At 42.3% G+C, this 24,108-nt stretch overlaps 2 protein-coding genes across 8 annotated transcripts in view; one reads left to right on the top strand and one right to left on the bottom strand.

Annotated features, from left to right (window-relative positions):
• The window catches only part of HCFC1 (host cell factor C1), a 28,267-nt gene extending 25,420 nt beyond the window's left edge, over positions 1 to 2,847 (bottom strand). For 2 of the 4 annotated variants that reach the window (XM_051968965.1, XM_051968966.1), the window contains exon 1: positions 2,353 to 2,842. In XM_051968965.1, the coding sequence (XP_051824925.1) occupies positions 2,353 to 2,611 (259 nt within the window). In that variant the 5' untranslated portion in view covers positions 2,612 to 2,842. Of the gene's footprint in view, positions 1 to 2,352 lie in introns of all 4 variants that reach the window. The other 2 variants (XM_051968964.1, XM_051968967.1) reach the window with 2 other exon arrangements.
• A 2,304-nt stretch (positions 2,848 to 5,151) lies between these two features.
• On the top strand, positions 5,152 to 14,738 carry TMEM187 (transmembrane protein 187). Of its 4 annotated transcripts, none has more exons than XM_051968969.1 (3): positions 5,152 to 5,557; positions 7,817 to 7,879; positions 13,780 to 14,738. In XM_051968969.1, exon 3 carries the CDS (start codon positions 13,780 to 13,782, stop codon positions 14,578 to 14,580), a length of 801 nt encoding a protein of 266 aa, XP_051824929.1. In that variant the 5' UTR covers positions 5,152 to 5,557; positions 7,817 to 7,879; the 3' UTR covers positions 14,581 to 14,738. The 4 variants fall into 4 exon arrangements, with proteins under 4 accessions (XP_051824929.1, XP_051824931.1, XP_051824928.1 ...); XM_051968971.1 differs by lacking the exon at positions 5,152 to 5,557 and adding an exon at positions 5,995 to 6,150; XM_051968968.1 differs by lacking the exon at positions 5,152 to 5,557 and adding an exon at positions 5,995 to 6,263.
• Positions 14,739 to 24,108: the final 9,370 nt, after the last annotated feature.

Here is a 24,108-nt window from a genome sequence, read left to right as displayed (position 1 = left end):
GAAACAGGCCTGCTACTTGAGAAGTTGATTTTCTTCCTATCTCACTTTACTCCACTATTTCTTCTAATTGCTGCTGGGTTTGAGCTGCACCCTGTCCCCTGAAACAAAGGTCTTCTCTAGGGAGTGTGCAAAGATGCTGCAGATGAGGAACTAAAAACTTAAGCAATCTCCACTTTAGAGTTGCCAATGATATGCTTAAATATAAACCAAAGAACTGATCTATAATAAGGGGAAAGAAGAACCTGAACAGTATCTTCCATAGCTAGACAGAGACATAGGGATGAGAGATATTGGGAGAGGGAAGAAGGGGAGAAGAGACAGAGAACATGGACTTCAAAAACATTATCTCAATTTGTGGAAATATGGAAGAAATGCACATTAACATATATGGGATTACTTGCAGTCTAGAGGAGGGGGTGGGGAGAAGGGAGGGAAAAAATTTGAAACACAAGATTTTGCAAGGATAAATGTTGGAAATTATCCATGCATGTTTTGGGGGGGAAAAGCTTTAATTAAAAAAAAAACAAACAACCCAAAAAAACCATCATCTCATCTGACTTCCCAGTTGCTTAGGGGAGGTGTTCACAGCTGTTAGTCAATTTAAACTTGAGGAAAGCAAGATTGCCATAGGTTGGAGGTCTGGCTGAGGGTCACAGGTCAGAAGCAAGATGTGAAATGAAGTCTTGCTAAATCCAGTACTCTAGGCTACCTCCTTAGTAGTCTACCTCCAAACCTCTTTATTTTAGTTCCCCTTCCAAGCAAGGCCAGCTTTTGTGGCAATGATGCCAGGCACAGAGTAACAGGGCATTTGAGTGCCTGCCAGTCAATTGTGCATTGGCAGCAAAGGCAGCTGGGTATAGAACATCGTCAGGTAGTTCAAGGAAGGAGAGGATTTGTCCTCAAAGCACCCCTAAGACCCAGATTCAAAGACGTACCCAAACCGTCCTCTTGCCAAGCCTGACCATTTTTGTATCCTGGTATATTACAGACTTTGTTATTAACAAGGTGGGCTTAAGGAACATGGAAGATAAGTTATTTCTAAGTAGGTTTAAAAAAAAAAAGTGATATCGACTCCTCTCTATGCATTATAATCTAATTCCACACCAATTAATGGGAAGTATTTTTTTTCCAAAATGGGACCGTGAAACCAGCCTTCCTCAGTCCTTTAGCGCCGTTCAGCATATCACACCCCTCCCTAGTCTTCGGCATAACTTAATCCTTCTCTTAATAGGGGGTTCTCACACGGTGAATTTCAATTAAACTAGTCTTAAGCGGCAGGAAGGTTATCCTAAGCTTTGAGGTCAACCCTTCCTAGTTTAGGAATAAACTAGGGGGCTTGCAGAATAGCTCGAGCTTTAATCTGGTCCTAGCCCAGTTGGGGAAGGATAACCCTGGATTGCTCCCTATCCCCAAGGGGGAGGTACAAGAGACCTGAGGGTAGATGATTCCCCTCAGCATGGAAATCTATTGTTGAAACCTCAAAGGGGTTCCAAAGACAGGACTGTGGGAGCTGCCAGTGGCAGAAACGGAGCGGCCACGCTGTTCTGGATTTTTGCTTGCAGTGGTAGGAGGCTCATTTTCAGCACAGCCAGTGCCACGGTGAGCTACCGAACTCGGGAGCGTTTACCGTTTAGCCCAAATATCCTCGCTCACCACATCTGCCCATCAACCAGATCATTACTTTTGGAGCAACAGATTTCCAGTTCAGCAACTGCAGCCCGCCAGCGCCGGCCCTCGCAACCGTGGGCCGCGGGAAGCTGCTGCTGAGCAGGGAGAGCTCAGGGAAAAGTAGGCAGGAGCTCAGGCTCCGGCTGTTTGCAGCTGGCCAACGCCATTGCTCAGCACCCCCTGCCGCCCCGGGTGCAAAAGGGCCCAAAGTGGGGGGCTGTCACTAGTCCCTAAAGAAGATAGGCTAAACAGAGACGAAAGGAGGCGGGGGCGGCGGCGGCGGGAGCAGCAGCAATAGCAGCAGCAATAGCAGCAGCATTAGCAGCAGCAATAGCAGCAAGAGTTCAGAGGCGGGAAAAGCAAAGCATCTGCTTCCCGCCCGCGCTCACCTTCTCCCCCCTCCCCCCCCCCGGCCCTCGGCCTTCCCACCCCCCCCACCCCCGTGCTCCCGGGGCATAGCATCCCCACCAGCCCCGCGCCCGTCCCGGCTCCCGCCCCCCCCCCCCCTCCCCGCAGCCCAGACGCACTCTCTCCTATCGGGGAAGGACAGGGTTAAGGCGGAGGGAAGGAGGGGGCGGGAGCGGGAAGGAAGCCGGGTGCTCGGCGGCAGCAGCAGCAGCAGCCGGATAGCCCGGCCCCGCTATCCCACCACCCTGCCTTCCCCCAGCCTCAGGGTGCACTCACCCGTATTATACACGTGCAACTCGTCCACGATACCCTCGTTGCCGCCACCAAACACCACGATGAGCTCCTTGATGGCCACGGCGCGGTGACCGTGGCGGGGTCGAGGCACGGGTCCCGACCAGCCCACCACTCGCTTCCAGCGCGGCTGCAGGAGCTGAGCCACTGAGCTGCCGGCCGCTGCCGTAGCGGCGGCAGCAGAGGAAGACGAGGCGGAGGCGGCAGAGGCGGAGGCGACCGCCTGCTGCAGGCCCGAAGCCATGGCCCGGGGCAGGGGCAGGCACCACAGAGAGAAAAGGGTGGGCTGCTGGAGTCGGCCTGAGGCAGTGAAAAAGTTAGCAGTCTCAGTCCGGCAGGCGCCGCGGAGCTAGCAGCTCCGAGAAGGAACGCTGGCTGTCCAGCGAAAGCACTCACACGGCAACAGCCGCCTCTATGGAGGCCGCCATCTTACTCACCCCCCAGTACTCAAGCCCGACTCCGCGTTCTCCCAGCAGCCACGACGCCCTCAGCAATAATAGCGGCAGCAATAGCAGTAGCGATGGCGGCAGCAAAGCTCAGCCCCCGGAGAGCGCGTCCGCCTCGGCTCTGAGGCCCCAGTGGCCCGGCCGGCGACTCCGCCTCACAGGCCAGCCCTGGGAGCCGCCATCTTGTGCAGCCGCGCTCTCGCCTCCCTTCCTCGGGCTGAGCCCTCCTCCGCCGGAAATGGCCGAGCCCCGAAAGCCCGCCCGCTTCCCCTGAGCTGCACTGGCTGATCGGCTCCCCGGGCGGGCGCTGCAGCCAACAGGACACGCAGAGCTCTGCTCCCGCAGGCGCCTCTGACGCTCAGAGCGCGCTGCTGGGAGCCGCCATCTTGAAACGGTTCCCCTGGCTGCCGGCCCCACGCCCGCTTCGCTCTACCTGACGCAACCGCCCACGCTACAGCCCTGACCTAAGCCTGAAGGCAGCCGCAGGAGCAGCCACGAGCTCTCCGTACCCTCTGGCCCGAGTGCGCGCGGAGCCTGAAGCCTCCGCTTGGCACCCCTAGCGTAACCCAGCCCAGCCCTGCAGCTCAGGCCGCCGCCGCTGCCCTGGGAGCCGCCATCTTGGGACCGGCTCCTCCTTTACCCCCGCTCTCCTCCCGGCTCAGTTTCCCCAGCAGCAAAGCAAAAGAAAGACAACGGCAATGCCGCGTCCTCCTCCGCGAGAACCCCTTGCTCCGCTCACTGCGCCCTGCAGAGCGCTGAAGTTAAGCCCGAAGGTAGCAGCTGTACGGCACAGAAAGCGGTAGACTCAAGGCGCTCATGCCTCCTCCCTGGGAGCCGCCATCTTGAGTAGAGAAGTAACAACTAAACATGGCGACGGCGGCTGGTCGAGAGGGCGGAGCTTGGGGAACGTCACTCTTCCCGCCCTCGTTCCGCCCTCCCTGCTAGGGCCCTTAAAGGGCCCGGCCAACGCTAAATCTTTGGGCAATTAAACAGCGGACTTTCCGTAGCTAGCTTTCTTTCAATCGTTCCTTCCCTTCAGGGCGCCTTTGGACCCATGTCATCCTGCGGGGTTTCATGCTTCCTCCCTGGGAGCCGCCATTTTAGCCCCTCCCCTCTCCCCCATGGTGACAAGTAGTTTTTCTCCATCAACACTAAAAAGATGGCGATTGGCGGCGTGGGGGGGGAAGGGAGGGGGTGGATGCTCTCTGGAATATCCGGATGCAGGCTAGTAGAAAAGTTTAGCTACAGATCTCGACTCGGGCAGTCCGCTTATGCAATGTGCTAAAAGACGCTAGCCGTTGCGGAAGCGATTTGGAAATAAGGGGGCCAGGGTTAGTTCAATGCCAAACGCAATGCGAATTTGAAGTCACGCCTTGTAACTGGGAGCTGCCATATTTTTTTTTCCGCTCCTCAAAACAAACATGGCTGCAGTAGAAATAACCGGATGAGGGTGGTCAAGTTTTGGGGAAGGAAAGCGGGCGTGTTGTGGGTTCTTTTGAAAACAAACATGGCTGCGCTGGTGCAAGTACCAGAATGTGGCATCGCTAACTGCAGTTAACGAGGCTGCTCCAGAGGAAGTCGGGCACGCGAATGAGGCATACGTGTCACTACCTTTACACTTAGAGGGCCTTCGTTACTTTAAACTCAAATTCAGAGGCGGGGGAGGGTGGAGCCGAAGAAAAGGGCTGCAATTTGATACGATGTAGCCTTGGTTGCCTGGGAGCCGCCATTTTAGCTCTTCAAAACAAAGATGGCGGCTAGCTGCCCATGCGGAGCATCACAGTTCCACTGCAGCTGAAAATGGCCGAGGCGGACGCCACGACGCCCGTCCTTGCGCTTGACTTCGGCGACAGAGCTCGTCTCCCGAAGAGGAGATCTGGCGGAGACCGGAAGGACGGCCGGCTTATTGGCTACTTCTCACGCCTCTTAATAGGGAGCCGCCATTTTGGCCACTCCCGAGGGCCGGCCTCCCCTCATACCCCCGCCTTTTTCTGCTGCCAACAAAGATTGGAGCTGTTTAAGGGTGCGCGACCGTTACTCCTCCCTTCCCGCCACTCTTCTCCTCCCAGCCACGCCTTAGGAAACCCAGATTTCCCCTTTTAGGGAAGAAAATGGTGGTCTCGGAGCCCTGTCCATTCTCTTCTTTCCCGCCCCCTCCACCCATCTGCCATTTTATTACAAGCCCCAGTAGTGAAGGTCGGGGCCATTTACTTCTATATTACAGCATGAGAATTAGCTGAATTCCTGCGCGCCAATTAACCGGGGAGGGAGGAGGTATAAGAATGGGGAGGGACGTAAGTAGCTAGCCGCCATCTTCTCTAACTCCCTTCCCTTCCCCGGAACAAAAATGGCGGCGTGGGCCCCGGATGTTGGTGGATGGGGAGGGCTACAAGGAGTAGGACGCAGTCTAGGTCCGGAGTTGCTCCCTCTCCTTCGTGACTTGGGGGCGGGGCTGAGTGAAGTAGGAGCTTTCTGCAGAATTTCTCTTCACAAGCGATTCAGCGAATCCCCATTCTCTTCAGCCGCAGGCGCCATTTTTTCTTCCCTTAGCAACAACCTTTCCCCCCTGCCAACTTTGCCTAGCAACAATGTTTCCCCTCCCCCAACCTGGCTGTGCGCAGGCGTGTATGACAGCCTCAAAATAATTTTCGAATTCGAACTGCATTTTATGAGGACAATGGATCAGGTGGGCGCCGAAGAATTGCTTGGCTGCCCTTCCTGAGGCTTCGCCTCCTCTTGGACAGGTGTGTAAAAGTTAAGCGTAAGAGAAAAGAGAGGATACGAAAGCTACGGCCCCTTCTTTCTTCTTCTGCCTGCCTCCCTCCCCCCTATAGCTGAGGTGAGCCCCGCCCACCGCGGGCCCCAAAAGCCGGATCCCGGCAGAGATAAGCTTGGGCCTCCTCGGCTTCCTGGCCCACCTGGAGCTAGACCAGAGGAGACCGCCCTAGATCTTGGGGTGAGGCCAGCCCGCCTTCCGGGCTGCAGTGAACACCGTCCTCCTAGGTTAACTACGAGACCCGGGAACTGGCCCCTCCTCCCTATTAACGGGATCCCAGCCGCTAAACCCTGCCTCATCTCTTAGCAACCCCCGGAAAAATTGCCCCCCTTTCCCCCCCCGCCCGCCCCTCCAGTTAGCTGCAGTCAGCTAATTGACTGACGTAATCTTCCCTAAATTAACTGAAGCCCGCCCACGGACCGACGGAAGCCCCGTCTCGACGGAAGCCCTGCCCCGGCGGAAGCCCCGCCCCATTGTCTGGTGGCTGCGGGCCGACGGAGATAACCGCCTCCTCCTCCTTCCGTTCACTGTAGGCCAGAGATAGCTTGGTAGCCCCCTGACGTAAGCCCTCTTCAGTTAAGTGAAGTCCGCGGGCTACCCCTTAAGTAGAGCCACCCTTAACTGGGTTTAGCCTCGCCCCGCCCCGTCAGCTAGGGCCTGGCCGATCGCCTGAGGTACTTTCCCTCCTTGCCCCCCAGCCCAGGCTTGGTGTCCGGCTCTCTTTCGCTCTCTTGGGCGCCTCAGTCCCCTGGAGAAAAGGGATTGAGAAGCGCCCTATGTGCACTCAGGAAGTCTCCACTAACTCGGGGAGGTCGGGATGAGACAAAGGTTTGGGGAAAGCCGGTAGGCAGGTGAGGGACTTTGAGCACCGAAGTAAAAGTCTCTCGATCTTGCCTTAGAAAAGACTATTTTGGCTGCTGGGTGAAGAATGGATTATAAAGACTGAGGCCGGCAAGGCCTTTGGGACATTCCCGGGGTCCCTGGGAGAAGTGGGCGTGAGTAAGCTAGGGCTGTGGTAGTGTGAGCGGATGGAGACTTGGGAGGCAGGTTAGCAGCTGCCTGGATTGTCTGACGTCTTTGAAGGTCCGATATGGTAGTGGAGCCCATTGTCTGCTTTCGCAGATGCCACGTGCCTTGCAAATTAGCACTCAGTAATTTTGAGTCCTGGTTGGTGTTTGTGGAAAATGAGAGAGTAGAATTAGATTATCAGAGATCCCTTAATTCCTCTAAAGCCATCCAGTAATCCAGGTTCTATTGCCCCCTCTCCCCCAAATCTGCCATCATCCACAGTTACCAAATTCAAACTTTTCTCTCACATTTCTCTTTCTCCTTGAACCTAGGGTCCCAGGTTGCCCCATTTGATTACTTCAGCAGCAAAGGAGGCAACAAAAGAGCTGGCTGAGTTCAGCTCTCAGCTGTATTTCAAAGCTGAGCTGAGCTGAACTCAGCTGTATTTCAGGAAGCTTCATTTACAAGCAAGCAAGCTTTGATTTGGGGAGTGAATAATTGGGGACTTCAGGGAAAATTCAGTATTATCCTTACCTCTCCCCCTTTCATTCAGAGAACTTCAGGTTTTCACTTCATTTGCCCCAGGAGTCTGGTTTGATCCTCAGCCTCCAAGACCATCCTCACCTTGTAAGGCATCTATGGATGGAAGTTCTAGGGGCTATTTAGTATGACCTAGATCTTCAGATTAAAGTCCCTTCATCTTCTAAAATGGAAGGATACAAAACTAAGTGCTTCTGGGAAATTAGGAAACACAAGAGATAGAACACTAGAATTAATGACACCTATTTAGGCATAGAAAACTACAGGAAGGGAAGTGTGAAGGTGGGATGAAATCCAAGAATCTGAAATAAAGGGGCATTTCAAGTAGAACTAATATATCTTAACTGTGGACTCGAGCATAATTTCCCTGAAGTAAATTGCAAGGAATTTCTTTCAGATGGTTTGCTGCCCCACCGAACTCAAATCACCAAAGGAAGGTTCCTTCAAACTCTGATGAAGAACTAAAAGTGTTTGGCAAGGGACATGATGAGGAAAGGCAGTGCAGAAATGTAAAACGATTATCCCAAGGGACATTTGTGCTGAATATGTTGAGGAAGAACTAATGAAAAGATTGCTGCCCAACTGGGTCTACCTCAGATTCCCCTTGTTTTAAAAACTCAGCCAATAATACTGTAGAAATTTGATTTACTGGAACCTTTAATGTAATTTTTTCTTTTAGGGGAAAGAGGCAACGGACAAGAAAACCACCATTCTTCAGGGATTTAAGAGCCTAACTTATAGGGTCAGTACATACTCAGTCCTGTCTTCATCCTCTGTAGCAGGAGTGGGGAACCTCAGTGGGGATTATACTACCAGAGAAATTATTTGCATTCAACTGCAGGTGACTATGGGCTAAAAGCTAAATTGTGCAACCTCCTACTACTTGAGTTCTAGAAGTTGGTCATTTTGTATGGCCCATGAATAATGTTGTAAATATCCAAATGGCCCTTGGCAGCAAAAATGTTCCCCACCCCTGCTCTATGTGGTAATCCTTGATAATGACACTAATGATTGAAGCCCTGCAAAATCTTGAATCCTTGAAACAAATGTTTAACATACATTATCACTAAAACATGAAAGTAAATACGGATTTGTAAATACTTTCAACTTTAGTTGAAGCCAAATTGTTTTCCCACAGATTTTCTTATGGATTCAACTCCATTCTCTTCTAGATTTGGAAGAGCAATGAAAGGTTAAGTGACTTGGCCAGGGTCCCACAGCCGGGATGTCCCAGAAGTGGCACTGGGCTAGAACCCCTGGCTTCAAGGCCAGCTTGCTGCCTCTCATGATAGCAATGCAAGCTAGCATAGAGTCAGCACTTTGAGGTTTGTAAATGCTTTAATGTATGTTTTCTCACTTGATCCTCACAACAAGCCTGTGAGGGAGGTATTCCCATCTTAAGGCCATGGCTACTCTCATAGAATAATAATGATGATAAATAATCACAATTTATAAAGTATTTGAACATTTCCAAGATATTTTCTATTTCTTTATCTTATTTGATCTTTACAGCCCCACAAGGTAGGGTATTAGCATGAGTATTAGCTCCATTTTTTCTAGATTAGTAAACTGAGGCTTAAAGAACTTGAGTACCTTGGCTGTTATTACTCTGTCTAGTAAACATTACAGTTTAGTCTTTCCTGAATCCCAACCCGCTACTCTTTCCACTCTTATCATGCTGCTTTTTATTACCATTATGTAGAGCAATACCCCATTCATTCCATTCATCATGACAACTTAATATCTTTTGTTTTTACATCACTGGTATTTCCCAGGATATCCCTGCCAGAGAAGGCTTTCTTATAAAGAAAGAATAAAAAGGAGAGGGAAAAAGTTGAGCAAAACTAACACATAGAATAACTCATTTGGCAAGCTATATTCCCTACCCTTAATCTTCCACCTTTGCAAAGAAGGGGATGAGGTGCCTCTTTATTTCTCTTTTGAAGAGAAAATGAACTTAGTCCTTTGAAGCTTATCAAAAAAAAAATTATTTAAGACATTTTGAATAGAAATATTTCTAAAATATGGCATATTTTCCTAGCTCCTTAAAGTACAGTCAGTCCTTGGCTTATAAAAAGTTGTGTTTTGAAAGTTTTTGTAAATAAATTGTTTAGAACGTGGAAGACATTTCAACAAAAGAATATAAGGTTGCCACAACAGTCTCTTTAAAATAACTTACTTGAAAAATACTATTATACTGAGAGTAACTGGGTCCTAACTACAATGAATATGTGTTTGTGGCAAAATATTTTCAGCATCCTAGCCTGCAGTTCCAGGAGCAGCTCTGACTGCAGACATTTAGGGGGTGTGTACGTGTGTGTGTGTGTGTGTGTGTGTAAGTGTAAAGCAGTGACAAACAGGAGTGCCAGGGAACTGAGGGGAAGTTAAATAGCTTTGGGGGCATCAGGTCTCTTGTTAGTGGGAACTCTTGGCCTTGGAAGCCAGCTCCCTTTATGTTCATCCTCTCCTTCCACCTTCCCCAAGAATTGGTCCATCACTGTGGTTTCCCTCCTGCAGTGCCTTAGTCACAGTAAGAGACTGTGCAACCTCCCAAATGGCCCTTTGAAGGTTTTTCTAAGATATTTTACTGCTATCGTTCAGTGGTTTCAATCATGTCTAATTTTTTGTGACCCCATTTGAGGTTTTCTCAGCAAAGATAGTGGATTGGTTTGCCATTTCCTTCTCTAGCTCATTTTATTGATGAGGAAAGTGAAGCATATGGGAAGTGACTTCCCCAGGGCCACTGAGCCAGTAAGTGAAATCATATTTGAATTCAGGTCTTCCTGCCTCCAAGGCAGGTTCTCTATTTCCTGTAATAATTGCCCATTTTGCTGCAAGCAGCATGCATGTGAGCTGATCCAGTCGCTTTTGGAGAGAGATTTGGAATTATGCCCAAAGACTTAGCAAATTGCCTACTAGTGTAGGCAGTTTCCTTAGCTAGTACTGTTGTGCCACAGTTCCTTTTTATTGTCCTGCCTCAGTTTCACCCAGCAATACCCCTATTTGGTCTGTTTTCCAAGATGACTAGGGAAAATGGAAAAGAACTTACATGGTCTAAAATATTTATAGCACTTCTCTTTGTGGTGACAAAGAACTGGAAATTGCTGGGATGCCCATCAGTTGCTGAATTATTAAACATAAGTATGATATGTGTTCATGATGGAATATTACTTTGTTATAAGAAATGATGAGCTCAATTATTTTAGAAAAGCACGGAGTGACCTCCATGAAATAATGAAAAGTGAAGTGAGCAGAACCGAGAGAATACTGTATACGGTAATAGCAGTATTGTTTTAAGAACCGCTTTGAGCAATTGAGTCATTCTATTAGAAATACATTAACAGTGAAGATCCTATTTGAATCCAGAAAAAGAACTGACATATATCTGTATATATATGTACACAGGCATGGATATGTCCTGTATATGTATATATATACACACAGCTTTGTGTCTACCAGTGACCTTCTCAAATTTGGGGGTGGGGAAGGGAAAAGTCACATGATAAATCTGAATATTTGAAAGGAATAGCAAGTTGTACATAATGGTTATACAATTTCAGATCCAATCCCCCTTTTTTCTATCCCGCTTTGTTATGGAAATACTTGTTTTATTTCTTAAGTTCAGAATAAGATAAATAAGTTTTAAAATATGAAAACCCTCAATAGATTTTTTTATTTTATTCCATAATTTTAAAAAATTTAATTAAAGTGCTTAATTGGATATCCTACCTTAAATCTCTCTGCACTTCAATCCATCCTCCCCTTCTGTTTCACAATAACTCCATTCCCTTCTCAACTCAGTAAATACTAGAAACCCCCCAGGTTCAAATATAAATTTCACTGGTACTTGAAGCTCTTCCCAATGGTCCCTTTCAATCTTTCTAGTTTTATTCCACATTGCTCTCTTTCTTGGACCCTACGATTGAGGTACACCAGCTTCCTTGATCTTACGGGAGATTCCATCTCCCATATTAGTACCTTTGCACCTGTTGTCTTTCATGTATAGAATATTCTTCCTCAGCCAATCTCTAGTTTTCTTCAAGATTATATTGGATGTAGTAATATCAATGTGCTACATGAGCATAATACTTCCTTTGTTAGAATATAAGGTCCTTTGAGGGGAAGAATTGTTTCCTCAATAGATTTTTTAAAACAAAAAGATAAGGAAACAGACACAGAAAGTCCAAGTGACTTGTCTCAAATCCCACCAGTGGCAGAACCTGTCTTCGGACTTCTAAGGCTGGGGACCTTTGTGGCTGATGCTTTAGATAACAGTATCAAACGGCGACGCCTGCACACTGCTAGGGCTCTGGGCTTCTGGGGGGATTTTTCGGGTTCTTCCCGCTTTGTCAGCTGCCCGTATACTCGGCTTTCGCTCCTGCTCATTTGGCTGCTTATTAACCCTAATTCCAAGAGACTTTCCTTTAAGTAAAGTGTAACAGATGCAGTGTTTGAACTTTGTGGTATCATTCTGGCTGAGCAGAGGCCATTTGTCCAATAGTCTGTATGGTTGCAGTTACTAAATAGATGATTCCTGGGTAAGTGAAGTAGTTTGGAAGAAATGCTATTTTCAGTTGTGAAGCTTCAGCATGGTGCTTTCTCTTAGCCCTGGGATCAGAACTTGGGCTTTTTTATACTGTGGTCTCTTAGTTTTCGAGAGGCGCTTCCAACAGATTTTGTCTATTTTCACCCACAAATTACCTGTCCTTTTCCTGGCCTGAGCCGATGACATATTAAGGAATTTCTAATGTTACCTTTTAAGATTTTTGTCCAGGAAATATAGGCTTGTGTTTCCTGTTCTGTTCTCCAGTGACAATACCAAAACTATTTATAGCCTGAAAGGGGGGTGGGGGCGGAGGACAACCAGTTGTCATGAAGCAAACAAGCTTTTCTTGCTTTGGTTTTGTGGTTAATATACTTGAGGAGCCAGGATAAAGGAAAGGCTGTCTAAAAGCTTCCTAGGCTCACAGCTATTCCTCTTGATAATGTGTCAGTGTTTGCTTTGTAGAATGTTAGGAGACCAATGTATAGCCAGACATTTTCATCCATTAGCCAGACAGTAGCCTGATGTTTATTTTATTCTGATTTATATATTTTGGCTGCATATACACCGAAGTCTCAGCAACCCTCACATGGCCTAGTGGCTGCTTTTACGTACAGGAAACTGCTTAAGCAACTAGCTCTCCCTGTAGTCATCATGTGTCTGCTGTAGCTTCCAAAGGAATAAACTAAATTTCAGTATGTGTCTATGATGCGGATAGGTAGTCCTGATGAGAACAAAATTGATCTCTTTAATCCTAAGGAGGGAGTCTGAGCTCCCCAACCATTTTGAGCTTTGGGAGTTTTGAAAAACAGAACTACATCAGAGGATTGACTCTAGGGAGTGGCACCTAGATAACGGTTCATTTGTTTAGGGCTATAACCCCCCAGGATATATCTTTTCATCATGCCCTCAGTGCCTGAATTTTTTTTCCCACTTGTTTGTTTTTTTCCTGAAATTTTACTGCCCAGATATTCAGTTAATGACTTATGAGATGATATATTCACATTGAAGAAATAGAAATGTTGTTGGGGGTGGGGAAGGAAGATGATTTTAAAGTTTAGAATAATTGTGAAGGAAAGTCAATCTGAGTAGGAGGCCTTTGTAGACATTGGACTTAGGGCATTCAGATGACAATGGATAGCAGTCTGAGGAAAGAGTATAAATATTTTTCAATTTTCACTGTGGTTAGTCTTGATCAGAAAAGATCCTTCCTCCTAAGACCCAGGATTTAGGCTACTACTATACTTCAACTGCATGGTTAATAAGCTTTTGTGGGCTGCCTGGGGGCTTGAAAGCTATTTGTAATGTTGTTTCCATGAGAAAAGGAACTCCAAATTTTATACAACATAGAATTAGGGACAGCCGTACCTTGGGTATATTTGAAGGAAGAAACTTGAAGTTTGGACTTTCCTGGGCTTGCCTTGCCAAAAATATTAGTGATATACACTTATATGTGTGTATCCATATCTATCATCTTTCTATCTATCTATATCTATATCTCTCCACCCACCTATCGAATTAAGCAGTGGAACAGATAAGTAGAAAAGATTAAAGTCTTCCAATGGAAAATAAGACCGTGAACTTAATGGAGGCAAAAAAAAAAAAAAAGGAAGGAAGAAAGGAAAGGTAGAAAGGAGGAAGGATAGAAGGGAGGAAAAGAGGGAGGGAGGAAGGGAGGGAAGGAGGAAGGAAGAATCATAGAAAAGAACTTGATAAAACTACAAAAGTAAAGGCTGGAAATCCTGAGAGAAAAAAACAACAAATGAAACTTAAATGTTTTCTATAGAGTTTGTTTGACTTTTGATTTTTTTTCTGTTATGAAAAAGTGAGGGCTTACTAAGGCACAGTATGGACAGATGCTTGATCCTGTTTTGATTATACAAACTTGAAGTAATAACCTGAAAAGGGGGGGGAAGTTTTCACTCTCATAGTTTCTGTCTGTGAGAACACTCAGAAGGTTCTGTTTATTAAAGTCTTTTTCCTTCAGATTTAATTGTAGGGGTAACATTTTTACAACAGACCCTTGATTTTAATTTGGAAAGAATTAAAAAAGGTTTTCATTGGATTCTAATAAGGATATGCACTGATTGTCATTACAGATGAAGCGAGAATCTTACCGGGCCTTGATTCACGTGCTGCTTACAGCCTGCTTATGCACTACCACTGTCTACATGGGGTTCTTCGATGGTATCTTCACTGAAGTTGGCTATGAATATTATGCAGAAGTTCCAGTTCAGTCCTTTCCCGCCTTTCTTGCCATGCCTTTCAATTCCATCATTAACTTGGGTTACTTGCTGTTGGGATGGTACTGGCTGATGAAAAATAAGAAATGTGTAGGAAATGATGAAAATATGAGACAGGTCCGTTATCTGAAAGATGTCTTTGCTGGCATGGCCCTACTGTATGGTCCTGTTCAATGGGTACGCATCTGGACCCAGACCCACCACTCTGCTGTTCTAGACCAGTGGTTTACCTTACCCATTTTTGCTTGGCCAGTTGTATGGTGCCACTACATAAAAAATGGTTGGCAGCCCTGGTCATTCTTTTGTATTGAATGTACATCCCTAGCCAGTTACTGCTTTACCCTGTTCCACCATTTTGGATTTGAGATAGCCCTAGCATGTCACATTCTTGCCGCTGTGTGGAGTGCCATACACTTGCATCGCGAGCATGGAGATTCTGTCTCTGCCACATACATCGGCCTGGCTTTGATGTTTTGCCTGGGCTTTGTTGTCCTTAAGATAGGTGACCATTGGCTTGCTCAGTGGTCAGTCTTTAAGAAATTGACTGGACACTTCTGGTCTAAAATTTGTGACATCATGCAGTTCCATTTTGCATTTTTGTTCTTCATACATTTCAGTCATCCTCGGAAACTAATTGGTGAAGAAAAGAACATTTGAATGGGCTAAAAACTTTTCTATCCAAAGTGTTTTGATGAATGTATACATTTGAAAAACAGTATTCCAGCCAAGTCTATGCATCCATTCCACGTTTAAGCTTCATTCATTTTCTTGTTTTTCATGGCCATTAAAATAAAATGTGTTAATTTAAAAAAAAAGACGACTTCATTCCCACGGATGATACCAATATTACACTTGAATCTTCTTGACCTATTATTGCATTTAATAAGTGAATAACAAAACAGCATCACATTTATTGGAAATATACAAATATCTACCTATAGGAGAAACATATAAATTCATCTATAGTTCATGCAAACCTGTTCAACTCAATAAGCATTTATTAAAGGCCAGCTATGTGTAGGATCCCCCCTTATTTAAGATATTAAATGTAGTTCATACCCTCAGGGAGCTTTGTGAGATGTGAGATGGACCATTACTGTCAATGGGGTTTTCTTGGCAAATAGTCTTGTCATTTCCTTCTCCAATGCATTAAGATAAATAGGATTAAGTAACTTTTTCAGAGTCACCCAGCTAGTAAGTGTCCAAGGCTGGTTTTGAACTTAGGGTCTTTCTGACGGGCTGGCACTCTATCCACTAAACAATTAGCTGCCTCTTATATTAAATAGGCTTTAGATGAGAAAGATGTCTTAACATTGCCCTTCTATTGCATAGACGAATGGTGTCCAAACTTTTTTGAGCATGCACTCCCTCTCAGTATTTCTATACTTATAAAGTATATACTTATACCAGTGGTTCTCAAACTTTTGTTTTCAGTAAAGATACTGAAATTTATTAAATTTATTTATTAAATTATTATTTATATAGAGTCAATAGAGAGTCACTGGTGTTCAAATAAGTAGGGTGACATGTTCAAAACTGTACTTTAGGAAAAATCACTGGTGGAGGTTAGATTGCAGAGGGGAGACTTGAGGCGATGAGGCCACTAAGAAGCCTGTTATGATATACCAGGTGAGAGGTGATGAGGATGATTGAGAAGAGGGGACAGATGCAAGAGATGTGAAGGCAAAAAAGGCAAGATTTGAAAAGTAGGTGGACAAGTGGGGGCACAGAGGGAGGACAACACTGAGGTTGTAATTCTGGATGACCTGGAAGATATTAGGGCAATTTGGGAGAAGGGTATGTTTGAGGGAAAATGTTCGAGATGCAGGATCTGTGACAATCCTTTCATGACTGCTAATCCAAAACGAAAAGGGCTGGGAAGGCATTGAGGAGCCAAGCCTCTTACCTGTCACTGACTGTGAAAAGGTAATCTGGATGTCAGAATAGGTATATAGTGGGGGAGGGTATTTTCTCAGTGACTTCTATGCAACTGCTGTGAGTGCTCCGGGGAACTTGGGAGCTTGTACAGCAGATGGAATTGGAGAATGTTGGAAGATAAGGGTTTATCACTCTCCCCTCCTGGGATGAAAACTATCATCTTCTGGTTGATCATACAGTCCCAGTTAGGCCTTGGGCTCCTACTTAAAATGTCTTCAGACCCCATATTGAGTCATGTAATTGAAAATGGGGCTTGTGAAATTATGATTTATCATCAGTAATTGATTTGTATACCTATTTTTTCCAGATAAGCATTCAGTTTATTTATTTTTTAAAATTATTATAGCTTTTTATTTACAAGACACATGCATGGGTAATTTTTCCACACTGACGCTTGCAAAACCTTCTGTTCCAACTTTTCCCCTCTTTCCCCCCACCCCTTCCCTAGATGGCAGGTAGTCCAATACATGTTAAAGTGTATGTTAAGTGCAATATATGTGTATACCTATTTTTACACACCAGTATTGGTCGTGAAAAATTTCTCAGGCCAAAAAGGGTTCATAAGTGGAAAAACTTTAAGAAGCCCTGGTATAGATGACAACTGGGAAAATTAAGGAAAGCAATTTTCCCTACAGTCTATTGACAGGCTAGATAACTCCCTTCTTCCTTCCCTAATAGTTATAGCCTGTTTTGTTTTGTTTTGTTTTGTTTTGCTAGCAACCATTTATAAAGTACCTTCCATGTGCCAGACACTGTGTTAGGCACTGAGAAGATCAGTTGAAAAAAAAAAAAAGAAATAATCTTCACTTGCTTACATTCTAGTTGAGGGGGAGGGATGGATTGGAATGAGGAGAAACTTGGAATCTAAGGAGGAAATGCAAAGGGCCTGAGTTAGCTCAGGTGGTAACTCTGAGTGCAGAGCAATCAAGTCAATTAAACAAGCATTTATTTAGTACTTCCTAAATACCTGGCGCTGTCCTTGGAATTGGGAATATAAATACAAACAAGAGGGGAGGCAGTCTCAATCCTCAGGGAGTTTCCATTGTAATGGGGGAAGAAGGCGTATAAAGGGATGGGAGTAGGATACCTGCATGAGCTCCAGGTGGTGAAGTCCTGAGAGTTGGGATAGAGCTGGGAAAGCAATGAAGGATGATTGGCTACAATTCTTCAAAATGGAGATTCTGGGGGAAAGTCACCAGTGAAAGGAGGGAACTGAAAGGGTAGAAGCATCTTTCAGATTGAGAAGGCAGCTAAGGCATGTTGACAAAGTCTGGAGATTCAGGAGGAGACCCGGTAAAGAGTGTAAGAATTAAATGTGAGAAGTGTTATGAGGGGAGAAATGGCAATATTTGACAACTGATTGGTTATGTGGGGTGAAGAAGAGTGGGAATAATGATCAAACTTATGAAGTTGATTGTCAATACCTAAAAGAGAAGTTTGGAAGCAGGATGAGCTGAGGGAGGGAAGGAGTGGGAATGATAATGAGTTCAGTTTGGGACTCGGTGAATTTTAAGATATCTCTGGGACATCCAGTTTGAAATGTCCATTGGTGATATGGGACTGAATCTCACAGATGATAAAATACTTGGATCAGAGATCTAGATTGAGATAAGACACACAGGGTGTCCCAGAAATCTTAGTGCAGTTTGAAGCTTTAAGAACATCAGAAATGATTATTCAACTCTTTGACCCAGCAGTGTCATTACTGGGTCTGTATCCCAGGCAATCATAAAGGAGGGAAAAGGACTCATATGTGCAAGAATGTTTCTAGCAGCTCTTTTTGTGGGAGCAAAGAACTGGAAGATGAATAGATGCCCATCAGTTGGGAAATGACTGAATAAGGTGTGGTATATGAAGGTAATGGAATATTATTGTTCTATAAAAAAGGATGAACAAGTTGATTTTAGAAAAGCCTGGAAAGAGTTACATGAACTGATGGTGAGCGAAACAAGCAGAACCAAGAATACATTGTACACAGTAACAGCAAGAATGTGCCATACAACTATGAAAGACTTGGTGCTTCTCAGTGATCCAAAGCAATCCCAACAGATTTTGGAGCGAAAATGCCATCTGCATGCAGAAAAAGAAGTAAGGAGATTTAATGTAAATCAACACATGCTAGGTTCAATTCTTTTTTTCTGTATTTTTTTAATCTCTCCCATAGATTTTTCCCAAAACAATGTGTGTCAATAAATTAATTAGTTAATTTTTAAAAATAAATTATTTAAGCAATGAAATGGTTCAATGGATCTGGCCCGCAATGCTATGTAACCCTAGGCAAGTCTTTTAAATTCTATCAGCCTTGATTTCCTCATTTGTAAAAGACATTAAAATAGCAACCACTTCCCTGGGTTGTTATTAGAATCAAATGAGATCATTACAAAGCACTTAAAACGATGCCTGACACAGTGAGCACTATATAAGTGTTAGCTACTATTATAATCATCATCATTATTGTAATGCTACAAACTTATAAAAACAAACTTTGGAAAATTAACTACTTAAAATATTAATGTAGTTCTCATAGAAATTCAACATAACCACCACCTTGTGCTACACGTAGCTCTAGTCACTTTTTGAACTTTCATCAGTTACTACTTAGTGACCAAAAAAGACCTGCATTTATAATCTAGACCATCCAAAGAACAAGGTTTTGGTTTCTGTGCAGCAGTTTTTTCCTCCCAATAGTATTTTATTTTCCCAAATACCTGATATTTGATAAACAGATAGTTTTCAACATTCATTTTTGTAAGACTTTGTGCCCCAAATATTTCTCTCTCCCTCCCTTACCTCCTTCCTCCCCAAGACAGCAAGCCATCTGGTATAGGTTAAATATGTGCAATCCTCTTAAACAGATTTTCATATTTGTTATGCTGTGCAAGAAAAATCAGACCAAAAAGGGGAAAAAAAACTCTAAGAAAGAAAAAACAAAAAGGTGAAGATACTATGCTTTGATGCACATTCAGTCTCCATAGTTCTCACTGGGTACAGATGGCTCTCTCCATCACAAGTCTATTAGAATTGACCTGAATCACCTCATTGTTGAAAAGAGCCACATCCATCCCAATTGATCATTGAATAATCTTCTTGTTGCTGAGTGCAATGTTTTCCTGGTTCTGTTCACCTCACTCAACATCAGTTCATGTAAGTCTTTCTAGGCTTTTCTGAAATCAATATGTTCATCATTTCTTATCGAATAAAATTATTCCATTACATTCATATACCATCACTTGTTCACCATTCCCCAATTGATGGACATCTGCTCATTTTCTGATTCTTTGCTACCCCCAAAAAAGCTGCTACAAACATTCTTGAACATATGAGTCCTTTTCCCTCCTTTATGATTCCTTGGGATACAGACCCAGTAATGACCCTGTTGGATGGGCATCCACTCAGTTTCCAGTTTCTTGCCACTACAAAAGAGCTGCTATAAATATTTCTGCACACATAGGTCCTTTTCCCTCTTTTATGATCTCTTCGGATACAGACCCGGTAGAGATACTGCTGCTTCAAAGAGTATGCACAGTTTTCTAACCTTCTGGCCATAGTTCCAAATTGCTGTCCAGAATGTTTGGATCAGTTCGCAACTCCAATAATGCTTATGCAACAGTTTTTTCCCCCACAACAGTATTTGATTATTCCAAATACATGTAAAGATAGTTTTCAACATTCATTTTTGTAAAACTTTGTGTTCCAAATTTTTCTCCCTCCTGCCTTTACCTCCCCGCTCCCCAAAAGAACAAGCAATCTGATGTAGGTTAAATATGTACTATTCTTTTAAACATATTTCCATATTTGTCAAGTTGCATGCGAGAGTTTTGACATCTAATAGAGGTAGATTTATCTGATAACTTGAGTGGCCAAAAGAGCACTTCCTCTATTGAATTAGCAATCTGAGAAAATGCCATCTAGAAACTGTTGCACACACAATGTAATACCAGTTGCTCCATTTTGTTAAAATGAAATGAAAAACTTTATTCAAAATACACAAAACTAAATAAGTATAAATTTAACTTTCAAATGATCTTCTTGGTAAGTTTGTAGTATTCATACTTTTTAAGTTATTAAAGCTGAAATTTTTGTGACTATTAAAATATGTCACTATATTACCAAATGTTAACTAAGATTTGATTTTTGTGTGCTTATTATTTATTGATTTATTTTTAAATAATACTTTTATTTTCAAAATACATGCAAAGATAGTTTTCAACATTCACCCTTGCAAAACCTTGTGTTCCAAATTTTTCTTCCTCTGTTCCCCCACTCCAAATGTTAAACATGTATAATACTTGTATACATATTTCCACATTTATCATGCTGCACAAGAAAAATCAGATCAAAAAGGGGAAGAAAAACCCCCAAAGCAAGCAAACACCAAAAAAGGTGAAAAAGCTAAGTTGTGATCCACATTCAATCCCCATAATGCTTTCTCTGGATGCAGATGGCTCTCTCCATCACAAGTCTCTTGGAATTGTCCTGAATCACCTCATTATTGAAAAGTGCCATGTCCATGAGAATTGATCATCACATAATCTTGTTGGTTAATTAAATTGAAGTAAATTAAATCACATTATTCTCATTACAGATGTGTATTTCTAGATAGTTAACTTATCAAAACTTAAGACTGCACTAAAATTTTGGGGGGCACCTGTATATATGTCATCTACATAGAGATGAGGTTCCAGCAAAGAAAGTGTAGAGAGAGAAGAGATGACCCAAAAGATTTGCGGAATACCAACAAGTTGGGGGGAATATGAATAATGAGCCTGGAAAGTTGGCAAACCCATCAAAAACAGATTAATTAGGAGGAGTTGATGGCCAATCAAGCAGAGAAATTGAGGATGAGGTCCAGAAAAGACTATCAGATTTATTGGGAATACAGAAGTAAAAATAAAAATTCCTGTCCTCAAGGAGGTTACTGCTGAGGACACCTGAGGCTTTGGAGTGGCTTGCCTGATGCCAGACAGGGAGTCACTGGCCAAAAAACAACAACAACAAAAAAAAAAAAACCAAATTCAGGTACTCCAACTTGGAATCCGGCACCTTTCCTATTGTCCCAGGATGCCTGGAATAGGACCCCAAATGACATCTAGTACAGCCCAGGCTGAATAGGATGCTGGCTGAAGCCTGCCCAACAAGCAGTCAGCTAGCTTTCCCTTCAACTTCCCCGGACTACTTTTCATTTCTGAAAATTGTTATTTTTTTGTTTTTACATCAATTCACAATATATCCCTTCCCTCATCCCTCACTTTTCACGAATGCAGATTTGTATGCCCTCTGAAACTCCTAGTCTTGGAGAATTGCTTTAGGGACTGAGAAGTTAAAGTGACTTGCCCACTGTGACAAAACCATGATGTGTCAGAAGTAACATTGGAAGTTCTTATGCTACAGTTTCATTGTTTAATTGAATAATTAAATGCATATTATGAGTTCTAGCAGCTGGGGACACAAAGATAATCCCTTTGATTGAAAAAGTAGAATATTTAAATAAATTTGGGGCAGCTAAGTCGTACTGCAGTGGATAAAGCAGCTGGTTTGGACTCAATCTATTGATTTGCTATCTATTATTGACATGATTAATAGCTATGTGACCCTGGATAAGTCACTTCACCATGTCTACCTCAGTTTCCTTATCTATAAAATAAGCTGGATAAGGAAAAAGCAAACCACTCCAGTATCTTTGCCAAGAAAACTCCAAATAGGGTCACAAAGAGCTGTACATGCCTGAAAACGAATAAATGACATAATTAATGGCTAAAATACAAACTGTTTTAGGAAAATCACTTTCATCCTTTAAAAATGTATGTATGTTTTATTAATGATTGTGCATATTTAACTTCTAAATGTGCTCAATTTTTTTTACCAATATATGATCCCCAAAGTTTAGAGAATATTAGAGAATATAGACAAAAAATGTTATAAGGTTTTTTATTTTTGCTTTTTAAATGTTTTATTCATTTTTAAGTTAAATATAAAAGAAGAAGAAAAAAGAATATTTCCATGTATACAGCAGAATGTGAAAGAATTTAATATGAATTAATAAATTACCATTTCTTGAAAACCTATGTAATAAATTCTACACATTGTTTTTAATGCAACCCAACTTTTTTGTTTTTCTATATTTTTTGTTTTCTGTTATGCACTTTTTATTTTATTTTTTTCCCTCTCTCCTTTTACCTGTCCTAGAAAAGACTACAATAAAACATGGATATATATATATATATATATATATATTATATATATATATATATATATAATATATATATATATATATATAATATATATATACACATACACACACACACATATATGTATATATAATATAAATGCACACATATATATAGATATATACATGCATTATATATATGTATATATGCATATGTAAGACCATACTATGCATAGTTCTACTTGTCAGTTTTTTTTTTTGGAGGTACATACTATTTTCTTTGATAAGTTTAAGTGTTTCCTTGTTTTTCTAAATCAATCAGCTCATCATTTCTTATATCACAGCAGTATTCCATCACAACCATATCCTATCTGAGAGATTGTCTATGAAAATTCTTCCTAATTTGTTGCTTTCCTTCTAATCTTGGCTATATTGGTTTTATTTATACAAGAAAATTTTAATTTAAAATAATCAAAATTATCAATTTTACATTTCAACAATGCTTTCATCATAATATAATTTAAGTTCTGGTACTGCTGACTTTCTTTTCTTTACTCTTTTCCCTTAGTTCCTTTGAAATTCTTGACCTTTTGCTCTTCCAAATGAACTTTGTTACTTTTTCTAACTCAGTAAAAGAAGTTTTAGTAATTTAATTGAAATGGCATTGAGCAAATGGATGAGCTAGGTAAAACTGTCATTTTTAATTATATTATAGGCTTTACTTACCCATAAACAATGAATATTTCTCCAATTACTTAAATCTGATTTTCTATGTATAAAGAGTATTTTATATTTATGTTCATGTAATTCCTGTGTTTGTTTTGGCAAGTATGCACCCAATTATTTTACACTATTTAGTTATTTTAAATAGTCTAAAGCAATATTTTTTTCTTTTCTATTTTTCTCTTTTAATAAAATCTATTTTAGCTTTAACTTTGAGATCATGATAATTACACCTGTTTTTTTTTTACATAATAAATTCCACTATGACCCTTTATTTTATCTGTTTGTGTTTCTCATTTTTGTGTTTCTCGAAAGCGACATATTTTTGAATTCAGGTTTTTAATCTATTCTGCTCTCCATTTCTGTTTTATGAGTAAATTCATCTCATTTACATTGTTATAATAACTTATTCTGCATTTCCCTCACATTTTCCTCACTATCCTTCTTGGCTTATTTACCCTATCCCTCCTCCTCACTTGTCTAATTCTACTAGCTACCTTGCACTACTGTTTCTTAATTTATCCACCCCTCTAAGAATCCCTACCTTATCTTTTCCCCCCATGCTCCACTTTAATCTATCTTTCTAAGAGTTTCTCCCTTATCCCCTACCCACTTCTAATTTTTAATCTTTTAAAAGTTTTCCCTTTTAAGTTTTCCCCTTATCCTAGCCCCTCACCTTCTTCTTTCTTTCTGAATTTAGAATACTTTTATACCCTTCTAGATATATATACTATTTCCTCTTTAACCCATTTCTGATGAGAGTGAGATTCTAATACTTTCTGCCTTACCCCCAGTTTGCTTCTTCTTTATCAAGTCTTCCTTTCATGCCTTATTTTATGAGATAATTTACTCCTTTTTATATATCTCTATACATTTTTGGTTTTTTAGATCACCTCATCATACACAGCTTACTAGCTCAAGCCTTTCTTTCAAACTATCCAAATAATGATGTTGGTCATAAAAGTACTGATATTATTGACCTTGTTGAGTCCCTTACATCTTTAATGTTTACCTTATATTTCTCCTGGATCTTATATGTTGATGTTATACAGTTTTAGAGAAGGTTGTGCTCCCTAAAAGCTGGGCCAGTAGGCAAGACTTCATAGAAACATGGGGACTAGAGGCTTAATGGGACTTAGGTATAGACAGAAGCAGGAATGCTTATTATTAGTAGTAGTAATCATAAGGGTTCACATTTATGTGTAATACCTATGTTACCCCTTGTAACAGGGATACAGGAGGTAACAACAGGAGGTAAGAATCCATTCCAGGTCTTAAAACTTATCGTAACTTGGATCACCGACATCTCTTTTCTTAATAGCAGAGACATACTTGGTAATATTATAAATTGGGATTCT

The sequence above is a fragment of the Antechinus flavipes genome, chromosome X, assembly GCF_016432865.1.
Source record: "Antechinus flavipes isolate AdamAnt ecotype Samford, QLD, Australia chromosome X, AdamAnt_v2, whole genome shotgun sequence".
Lineage (NCBI taxonomy): Eukaryota > Metazoa > Chordata > Mammalia > Dasyuromorphia > Dasyuridae > Antechinus > Antechinus flavipes.
The sequence above is the reverse complement of the archived record's forward strand: the minus strand, read 5'-3'. Positions and strand labels throughout refer to the sequence as shown.

What these genes read in the sequence shown, in the direction of transcription:
- TMEM187 (XM_051968969.1), top strand. Translation starts at nt 13,780, where the DNA reads ATGAAGCGAGAATCTTACCGGGCCTTGATTCACGTGCTGCTTACAGCC.